Here is a 10,744-nt window from a genome sequence, read left to right on the forward strand (position 1 = left end):
TACAAGCAGGCATGTGGTTTTCGGAGATTGAAGAGGAACCCGTTGCTCCCCAGATGTTGGAATTCAACTCCCATTATCCCTGACCATTGGCCGTGTTGGCCGAGGCTGCAGGGAGTTGCGTTGCAGCCACATCAGGTGGGCTTCGGGTTCCTCGCCCCTGGGTTAAAAGCCTGTGCTTACAATATACCAGATTCAAGAAGCTGTTTGATATTCCTTCGGTGTGTGCATGTTATTTCCTTGTGGCTTGTGGCATATCATTATTCATGCCATCCAATACTCCTCTGCCTGTGTCTCCCTTTTGAAGGTCACTCCTGCTGCACTGTGGCTTCCTTATGTTTCCTTTCTGTCTAAGCCTGCTTGTGAGTCAAAAACCACCTCTGTCCTTGTCCTCAGGTATGTGGCCATATCCCGGGAGGAAAGAGAACAGAACCTCATGGCGTTCCAGCACAGCGAGAGGATTTACTTCCGGACCTGTCGAGACATCCGGCCCGGGGAGAGGCTAAGGGTCTGGTACAGCGAGGATTATATGAAGCGATTGCACAGCATGTCTCAGGAGACCATCATCAGAAACCTCACAAGAGGTGGGTGCCTTTCCCTTCCCTTTGCTGTCTCTGAGTTTGTTCTAGCATTCTTCTCTGACAAAGATGGCTCCTGAAGCAGCTACAAACACCTCTGGGGGACAGGGGGTTGAAACCAGCAAACAAAACATTCCATATCACAAAATGACTGAAAGGAGCAGAATGCCTGGTTGAAATGAAATCCATCAAATAGCACTGTTGGGGCTGTGTGTGTGTGTGTGTGCCAGCTGATTTTTATGCCTGCCTGTGAGTCAGAAGCATTAGGTCGAAATAAATGCCCTTTGCTGGACTAGGTTTTCTGGCTTATGGTTCATTTTGTAGGGTCCTCCTCTTGTTGCAAAAATACCAAGGGGGACTTCACAATATTACACTGGTGACAAAAAGCAGCAGGCATTTATACACATCAGAGATATATCTTTTTATATAATAAAAATGTAAGGATGTCATCATGGAGCTATTGTTGGAGGATTTGTTGAGCCACATCACAATCCTGGAAGTCAGGGTGGGGTGGGGGAGCAAAAGTGAAGGCAGGGTTGCACAACAGCAATGACCATGGATTGGGAGTGAGAAGAGAGGGGACACTGAGAGGGGAAGAGTGGTGGTTTAAAACATGGCAGAAGTTTGAGTAAATTGGGGATGGAGAGACAGCAATGGCAGCAGGGGGTTGACAAGCGAACTGGGGCACAGCCCCAGGTGTGGAGATAGATTGCTGGCAGCGTCCATTAGCTGTTAAGGTAATTTGAGGACAGGTTCTCTGTGGGGGGAATTTCTACCAATAGTAGAGGAATACCCCCCTTTTCTTACATGCGTTCTGTCCATAGGCCATCAGCCTAAGGCTGACAGGCATTTGCTGGATGGGAACTGTGGGTTCCTTCCTAGAGCGAGAACCAGCTTCCATGAGTCAATTTCTCAACAGTCTCCAGGACTGATGAAAGAGGTTGGGAGAGAAGAATGGGGAGGAGGGACAAAGTTAAGTTGGGGTGGTCCCTTTTTCCGCCTGCTGCCTCCGCAACCCTTCGTGGGGTGTAAAATATTTTGCGTGTATCGGTGCAAAGTGTAACAGGTGTCATGGCCCCACGGTATGAGACGACGTTTGAAAGCGTGTGCAAGGGCATCATTCAGTTGGAAGTCTTTTGATCGGGACTCCGCAGAGTAGAAGGACCCACACTCCTCTGCCTGGTCTTGCGCAGCTCCAGTCCTATCTTCTTTGGTTTCACTAAAAGAACTTTCCCAAGTTCTTAGCCATGCCCAGTTCGGGGGGGGGGGGTAGAAGTAAACACAATAATGGTAAACGAGATTCCTTTCTGACCATTCCAATAAAAGGATCTCAGGTGTGTGTGGTGGTGGGGTAATTGCCTGAAATCTCGGAGAGCAAGTCATTACTGAACTAGGCAGGTGAATGGTATTTCTCAGAATCAGGCAGCTCTGCATATCCTATGGGCCATGTCTGCTGCTAAATCACAAGTGCAGGGCACAGATGCTGGATGAAAAGGTACAGTCTGGCACAAGGGTGTCTGTTGCACAGAGCTCTGTGTACAGCTTGGGGGTGTGTGTTTTTAAAAAGTACAGAATACCTTGTCAGTGTCCGTTTCATCACCACAAACGGCAGCAGGAAATCCTATGCAGTCACCTCTTGAGTATTCTGTCATTCAAACACCCATGTTCCGGAAACGGTTGACATTCATTTGGTTAATGACAGCGCAATATATTATGTAATTCTACACATAGAAAGAGTAGCTGGAAGCCAAATTCAGCATTTGGCTTTAAAAAAAATTAACACTAGAACAACGTGCAGAATTCCTGCATCTCTGTCTAATGAGCACTTTTCTTAAAAGTTCCTCGGCATTTTGATTTAAGAAAGTGGCTTCAAATTTTGATAAGGTCCAACTGGTGGACACCCAAGAGTTCTTAAATTTGGATCTAAACCTGCTGGCTTCCTGACAAAAATAGGCAATTTGTGACTAAAATCTTCCCCTGACTGGAGATTAATCCCAATATGGGGTTTAATTCCTCGTAGTGCTACAATGCTCATATTGGGGTAGTTGGCAATCCTTCACCATGGAAGAGTTATTGCAGTTGCATTTTGGTTATTGGTTGCATTTTATCTAGTACATACTCTTTGTTGGTTAAAAAGGTGTCCTCGATTAATTGGGCAGCACTTAAAAAAAAGTTAAGTAATTTTAATTCAAGAACTTTAAATAGTCTATGTGTGCAGACATCCTATATAATAAAGTGCAAGTGTCTCTGCGTCCAGTATTCCCTGTGTCCCTGGGTTTGCACTACTGCGCATGTGCCCCACGGACACAGGGATTGGACGCAGAGACTTGACGCACACGTGCACGCTCTCCCCACCCCTCTGCCTACCGTTTCCCTCGCAGTCCTCAGAAGAATCACGGCCTTCTCCTGGGCGCCCGCTGGCCAGCTGGGCTCAGCGGAGCGCCTCGACGAAGCGGCGGCCGTGGGAGGGGCCAGCCGGCCCCCCCACTTGCCGCCGCCACCAAAAGAGGCCGAATCACGGCCTTCTCCTGGGCGCCCGCCGGCCAGCTGGGCTCAGCAGAGCGCCCTGACGAAGTGGCGGCCATGGGAGGGGCCAGCCGGCCCCCCCACGCGCCACCGCCGAAAAAGGCTGAATGTTCTAGTGCCCGTTTAGTAAACGGGCTGAATGACACTAGTTGCTGTATAAAAGGCATTCCCTCTTCTTTATTGCAAATGACCATCATGATGGTTGCTGCAGAAGGCGCTTGCATAACCTAAAAACAGAGAGGGGATACTTTTCTTCAGAAGCACTGCTTTATTCATATGCAAATGTATACAGAGTCAATTACTTAATTGACTAAAACCACCAAATGACTAAAATAGCAACCTTTCTATAAAGCGTGCAAATTAAGCTCATTTGCACATATTTAGTCATTTCCCTTAATTTGTTTGTCTCATGTAGTTAGTCATAGGGTTGGAATCCAGAGTTGTGCAGAGCAAAATTCCACAAACTGGATGCTCCTCTAGGCAGAAGAGGAGGGGGTGTGAATTTTGCTGATTCTCTCTTCCCCTTGTAGTGTTGCGTGCCTTACCCACCCACCCCCATCTGCTCTGGGCAGTTGGGACACCCACCAAAACATCGTAGGAGGGGAATGCAGAAGAGGAGACCAGTGAAAATTACCTCTCTCTGCCCTCCCACACCCATTGGAGTATCCAGTTTGCGCACAGCTGCAGCATGCACTGGATCCAACTTACCTTTGTAAACAAAAGGAGGTCTTCCATTCACAGAATCGCATGTCAGGACCCAACCTCCGTAAGGCCCTAGTACCTCCGTAAGCCTGGCACCAAAGCTTTGCTGCAAGCACCCACCCACCCTTGGCCCACCTTCTGAGATTCCATCAAGTAGTGCCCAAACACAATTTTAATTTAGTTTTTCCTCCCATGAGTGTTAGTAACGTGTTTCATGTTTACAATGAAGATGGGTCGCCCAGGTTGATTGATTCTGTACTTAATACCAAATTACATATTATCATCAGAATACATGCACTGCTGTTTAGGATGGAAATAGACGCCCAGTTGGGATAGACTCTTGTCCAAGAATACAGTGTAATTTGGAAGAAAAAAAATCTGCCATGTCTTATCTGGACCTCCAGCCAGTTGTCATACCCTTACAAACTAATTAGGCTGTGGCATGGGCTCTGTCTTGCCTGGCTTCTCCATCTCTATAACCAGACCTTAAGACTTGTGGCGTCAACAGATAAATGCTGATAATGAGGTGCCCCTGCACCTTCACACTATCTGGAATTGTACTCACCTTCGTGGCAGCTTCAGACTTGCAGTTGTTCAGGACTTTGATGCCAGCGTTTGAGATTCCTATGTAGCTCTTACCAAAGCACACACGTGTTTCAAAATGAAATATGTATACATAGCAGCATAGAACAGCACCTTGTTTGGGAAGCAACCATGTGTCTTGATGCTTGGAGTTATTTGCAAGATAAGAAGAAAGATGGAAATTGAACCAAACCCATCATCTTCTGAATTTCCAGGTAAGGATATATGGCTACTCCCTTTGTTTTAAGTTACAGCTAATATGCACAATCTCTCCGCTTTATTTTGGTGAACTTTTGGCTAGGGGCCATACATTTAGCAATCTTGTCGGGAGCAGCTATAGGCCCCAACCTTGGAGGTCACTCAAAAAGTCCTACCTCATTTTGCTAGTAAGTTATATGGGAAATGAGATAGCGATTTCCTTGTGTTCTCACGCTTTCTGTCACTCTGGAATAGAAAAATGGTCCTTCAAGCCTACAGGTTTCACATGGAAATCTCTGCATCACACCCTTCATGTATTATTTGCCAGATACGTTTTACAAGTCAGAGTTATCTTTTCAACAAACCAACACATTGAACATTATTGTCTCATTCCAGCACAGGTTGGCTGCCTGTTATTTTAGACCACCTTCCTATAGTTTGTCTTCTCCTGAAACCATCTGAGGCCTACTTCTGTGTGGCTGCCTCCTAGAGACTGTTTTCCCTTTTAAACAAATCTCCAGTCTTAGGTTTCCTGAGACCTTCATTCCAATAAGTTTCCTTATTGGTAATGCAAACATGTGAAAAATGAAGATTTGTGTGCTCCCAGTTTGCTTTTGCTTTGGGGTGAGGAATGTTGCGGAATTCCCACTGATAATTCCAACTCCTGATTTTTTCTTTCTAGGAGACAAAAAATTACTAAGGGAAAGGTCAGAAAGAAATCTAGAAAACCAAGACGATATGAGCTACCCCCTTGAGCTCACCACGTCAAAGCAAGGGAAGAGTTCCTACAAGCGCAGCTTTGAAGAAGGCGTGTCTCAACCCCAAACAAAGAAGAAGAAAATAGACCTCATCTTCAAAGATGTTCTAGAGGCTTCTCTAGAGCCAACAAAGATGGAAGAGCACAAGGTGATAAAGAATTCTGCTCCTTCCACTAGAAAGTCCTCCAGATTTCAAGCGCGAGATGCCTCGGAAGGTTGTGGGCCTGGTATTCATCACAGCACTCCAAATCACAGTAGAGGCAGGAATGAGGGTGAGTGGAAAGTCCCCCGCAGCTCCAAAGACATTGGCCTGCCGGAAGACGAAGGGGAAGAGGCCTTGTCATTTAAAGTGAACAGCCCCACCGATCTGTCTCTGGCATCGACTCAGGATGATGCCCTTGAGATCCCAACAACTTCGTTGTGTCCCAACTGTGTACGGTTGAAGAAGAAGATTCGCGAGTTGCAGGCTGAACTAAACATGCTAAGATCTGGCAAGTTAGCCGAGCCACCTCTACTACCTCCTCAGGTACCTGAGTACCAAGCATTTTCATACCCCTCAGGTAAGTTGCACACAAGAAAAGTGTTCCTCAAACACTGTATAAGGAGTGCCATTTTGTTTGACATTCGTGACTAAATATGTTCCAGCGTTGAGTGTTCTGAGAAGCACCTGAGGTCTCGTTGGTGGGTTTCATGAAGCAGGAACGTAGTCCGCTGGGCAAGTGGTCTTGGGATTGTGACTGTAATGATGAAACATGATGTTTCTTTTCACTGTAATCAGGCACCTTCAATAAAAAAATTCCATTGCAGCGAATTTGTTTGCTGTATTCTTAATGCATTCCCTTGCAGGAGAAAGAACAGCATATTGTTGTTTTTGAATCTTACCTAGAAATTGCAATTGACTCTCTTATGTTGACTATGAAATATACTGACTTGTGGCGTGTGTGTGAAGTATGTAATTAATATTTTCCCTTTTTCTTTTATCTAAAGGATTTTGCTACTTTTGTTGGTTGAATGAAAGTGTGCATTTCTTTATGAAGCTCTTTTGATTTCATTTCGGAACATGCTGTGTCATTGATGCCCTTCTGTGAATATGAAAGTAGTCAGAATATCAGAGTGGCGTTTTCTACCCAGGCTTGCATGGACTCTTGGAAATTATGATTTTAGATAACGATGATCTCGGAATATTTATAAACCAAAATATACTCTAGTAACAAGTTCAATTTTTGCTGCAAATGGCATGAGTAGCCTAGGGGGGCATGTGGGATAGTTGTCTTAATAATAATAATAATTTATTATTTATACCCCGCCCATCTGGCTGGGTTTCCCCAGCCACTCTGGGCGGCTTCCAACAGAAATATTAAAATACACTTAATTTCTTAACAGTTTTGTGTTGTTTCTTACAACCCTACCTTAAACTTTCTCCATTTTTTCCCTCTTTTCTTTCGCAGCTTCGGAAAGCATCATGTCTGTTCCCACCATGATGGAGGACGACGACCAAGAGGTGGATTCAGCAGACGAATCTGTCTCCAATGACATGATAACAGCCACAGATGAGCCTTCCAAATTGTCTGCCGTCACCAGGAGGATTCGGCGCTTCAAGCAAGAGTGGCTCAAGAAGTTTTGGTTTCTGAGGTACTCCCCAACGCTCAATGAAATGTGGTGCCACGTCTGCCGCCAGTATACGGTGCAATCCTCTCGGACTTCGGCCTTCATCATCGGCTCCAAGCAGTTCAAGATACACACAATCAAACTTCACAGCCAGAGCAACCTCCACAAGAAGTGCCTGCAACTTTACAGGCTCAGGATGCACCCGGAGAAGACAGAAGAGATGTGCCGAAACATGACTCTGCTCTTCAACACAGCCTACCATTTAGCGGTGGAAGGCCGGCCCTATTGTGACTTCAGGCCTCTTGCGGAACTACTGAGAAAGTGTGAGCTCAAAGTGGTGGATCAGTATATGAACGAGGGAGACTGTCAAATCTTGATCCACCACATTGCACGAGCTCTTAGAGAAGATCTCGTCGAACGGGTCAGGCAATCTCCCTTCCTCAGCATCATTTTGGACGGGCAGAGCGACGATTTGCTTGCCGACACAGTTGCGGTTTACGTGCAGTATATCAGCAGCGATGGGCCTCCGGCCACTGAATTTCTCTCTCTCCAGGAGCTGGGCTTTTCTGCAACCGATAGTTACATCCAAGCATTAGATAGGGCTTTCTCCGCCCTGGGAATCCGGCTGCAGGATGAAAAGCCGAGTGTTGGTTTGGGAGTCGATGGTGCTAACATCACTGCCAGCCTTAGAGCTAACATGTACATGACAATCAGAAAGACTCTGCCTTGGCTGCTCTGCCTGCCCCTTATGGTACACAAGCCACACTTGGAGATATTGGATGCGATTAGTGGGAAAGAGCTTCCTTGCCTGGAGGAGCTAGAGAACAACCTGAAGCAGTTACTCAGCTTTTACCGTTACTCTCCCAGGCTGATGTGCGAGCTGAGGGTCACTGCTGCTACTCTCTGTGAAGAAACTGAGTTTTTGGGAGACATCAGAGCAGTGAAGTGGATCATCGGGGAGCAGAATGTCCTCAACGCTCTGATCAAGGATTACTTGGAAGTGGTGGCCCACCTCAAAGATGTCAGCGGCCAAACACAAAGAGCAGATGCGTCTGCCATCGCTTTGGCTCTCCTGCAGTTCCTCATGGACTACCAGTCAATTAAGCTGATATACTTCCTGCTGGATGTCATTGCCGTGCTTTCACGCCTTGCCTTTGTCTTCCAAGGCGAATACCTCCTTGTGTCGCAGGTGGATGACAAAATCGACGAAGCCATCCAAGAGATTAGCAGGCTCTCCGATTCTCCCGGCGAGTATCTCCAGGAGTTTGAGGAGAGCTTTCGAGAAAGCTTCAATGGCGTCGCTGTGAAAAACCTACGGGTGGCAGAAGCCAAATTCCAGTCCATTCGAGAAAAGATATGCCAGAAGACCCAGGTGATTCTAGCTCAAAGGTTTGAACCTCGCAGCCGGGCATTTGTGAAAGCCTGCCAAGTGTTCGACCTCACAGCTTGGCCGAGGAGCGCAGAGGAGCTCATGAGCTATGGCAGGGAAGACATGGTGCAGATTTTCGAGCACCTCGAAGCCGTGCCAACCTTTTCCACGGAAGTGAGCAGAGAAGGCATGGACCCCAGGGGGAGCTTGCTCATGGAATGGCGGGAACTCAAGGTGGATTATTATACCAAAAATGGTTTCAAAGATTTAATCGGCCACATTTGTAAATACAGGCAGAGGTTTCCTCTTTTAAATAAAATCATCCAGATCCTCAAAGTTCTTCCCACCTCCACAGCCTGCTGCGAAAAGGGGCGCAATGCCCTGCAGAGGGTGCGCAAAAACAATCGCTCTCGGCTCACCCTGGAGCAGCTCAGTGACCTTTTGACAATTGCTGTTAATGGACCACCTATTGCCAACTTCGAAGCCAAGAGGGCACTAGATAGTTGGTTTGAGGAGAAATCTAGCAATAGTTACGCACTGTCTGCAGAAATGCTGAGCAGGATGTCCTCCCTGGATCAGAAGCCAGTGCTGCAGAGCATGGACCACGGGTCGGAGTTTTACCCTGATATTTAGCAAGGAATGCCTCTCGTTTAGAAAGCTGTTGAATCCCTTTTTTAAGAAAAAAAAATCAATACTCTAAGCTTTGATATAGTATATGAAATATATATATATATATATATATTATATGTATGTATGTAAAGCCCAACACTGAAAATTTAAAACTTATCTGATGGAAGCTAAGAGGAATTTTTATGAATGAGACAAGACTTAACATTTACTGACATCTTCAACCGTGGCAGCTGCAATGTAGGTGGCAACATTTCATTCTTCAGAATCATGTGCTAGGGCCATAGTCTATATTTTCAAACTGAATCGATATTATAAGCTAGACGTGGCAGGCCAATGTCATCCTACTTCTCATTATGCTTCTGTGTGTATGTCTTCTCTCTGTCTCTCCTCTCTCTCTTTCTTTGTTAGTTAGCAATTGAGCCATTTCAGCCCTCTACTAATGATGCTTGGGATTTTTGAGCCCAGTGCCTACATCTTGGTATTTCTTTTCCAGCTTCCCAATTTTCACGTAGTCTAGAGTGGATTCTTACAGCTTCTTCTGATGATCTGGTTCATTTTTTGTTGTTTCTGTCAATTGGCCCATGATGCCCCTTCCTTGGTCTTAACCACCGGGGTGGGCGTTTTCAGTGTAAGGCAAACCTTTTTTTCTGCTACTCCTGTGAAAATTCTACTAACGATTCATGTATCTTACAATATTGATAGCATGTTCAGATGAAAATAGCATAATGCAGAAGATGGGGAACTATTGGGGTGGGGTGTTTTTTTGCATTTATATTTTTATATAGTAGACTATGAGAAAAATTAATTAAAACTCTTTACTGAAAACCCGGGCTGCTGTGGAAGCTAGAGAGCCAACGAGTCAAAGCCCCGTAACAGGGCAGAGACTCCAGGGCTTAAAATATGTATGCTAATTTTATGTTATTTATACTCGGTCTTTATCATCATAAATGGGTTGTGTCTTTGTTTGGGTTTTTATAACAAGTGAAAGAAACGCCTGCCACGTTTCTGTGGCAGGGGATATCAATGCAAGATCCGCCGTTGATTGTCGTCACATGACAAGGTCCTCTTAGGGGTTCACATATCCTCCGTTGAGTAAGGTTTGAAGTTCAGTCATCTGGCAAAAGAAAAAAAAAACAGAACACTGTGCTTATTCCTGTGAACTGCTTCTTTCAAAGGGGTGCATGGTATGGCAACATATTTGCAGCTCAAATAAAACACATCTGTGGAGATTATTATTATTTTTTACTACCCCCAACGCTTCAGGTTAAATAAGCCAAAAGAGCACAAAACCTCCACTGCTGACTGTGCCTTGCCCTGCTAATATTGCAGAGGGCAGCACCACAACAATAATGGACAATCACAGGAATAAAAGGATTTTTTTTTGCCCGGAACTACTAGGATGGCATGTTTCCAGAGGGACTAACCTTATGCCGTTGGAAATACAGCAATGACGTCAGTTACACTGAACTTTTCCATATCCCCTCTCTCCACACACACCCTGTCATTTTCCTCCTGACCCTTCCTATTGGTCTTGGTGCTAAAGTATCTCTGGAACTGATGCTGCTAGCTGCTAGCTTTTCATTTATATAAATATATGATTTTATTTTTTAAACCGTACGTTTTCAGTGGTAATGTAGCATGTTGTTGAAGCAGTTTCTCTTAGGGTATATCTGCACCAGCTTCCTTCGCTGTGTCTTTTTCTCCTCCTTTCTTTTCGCTCAGTGGAAATGTCCTGGGAATAATCTTTTAGCATTGTTCCCATACATGCATGATTCTTATATCCAGGACTCAAAGCT

At 45.4% G+C, this 10,744-nt stretch overlaps 1 protein-coding gene across 2 annotated transcripts in view; it reads left to right on the top strand.

The window, feature by feature from the left end:
- Positions 1–9,737, top strand: part of PRDM11 (PR/SET domain 11) — a 43,550-nt gene extending 33,813 nt beyond the window's left edge. Inside the window, exons 6-8 of one of the 2 annotated variants that reach the window (XM_035115824.3) lie at positions 394–581; positions 5,266–5,901; positions 6,790–9,737. In XM_035115824.3, the coding sequence (XP_034971715.3) occupies positions 394–581; positions 5,266–5,901; positions 6,790–8,951 (2,986 nt within the window). In that variant the 3' untranslated portion in view covers positions 8,952–9,737. The remainder of the gene's footprint in view (positions 1–393; positions 582–5,265; positions 5,902–6,789) is intronic. The other variant, XM_088669189.1, reaches the window with a different exon arrangement.
- The last annotated feature ends 1,007 nt before the right edge of the window (positions 9,738–10,744 follow it).

Source organism: Zootoca vivipara, chromosome 1 (genome assembly GCF_965207765.1).
Source record: "Zootoca vivipara chromosome 1, rZooViv2.hap1.1, whole genome shotgun sequence".
NCBI lineage: Eukaryota > Metazoa > Chordata > Lepidosauria > Squamata > Lacertidae > Zootoca > Zootoca vivipara.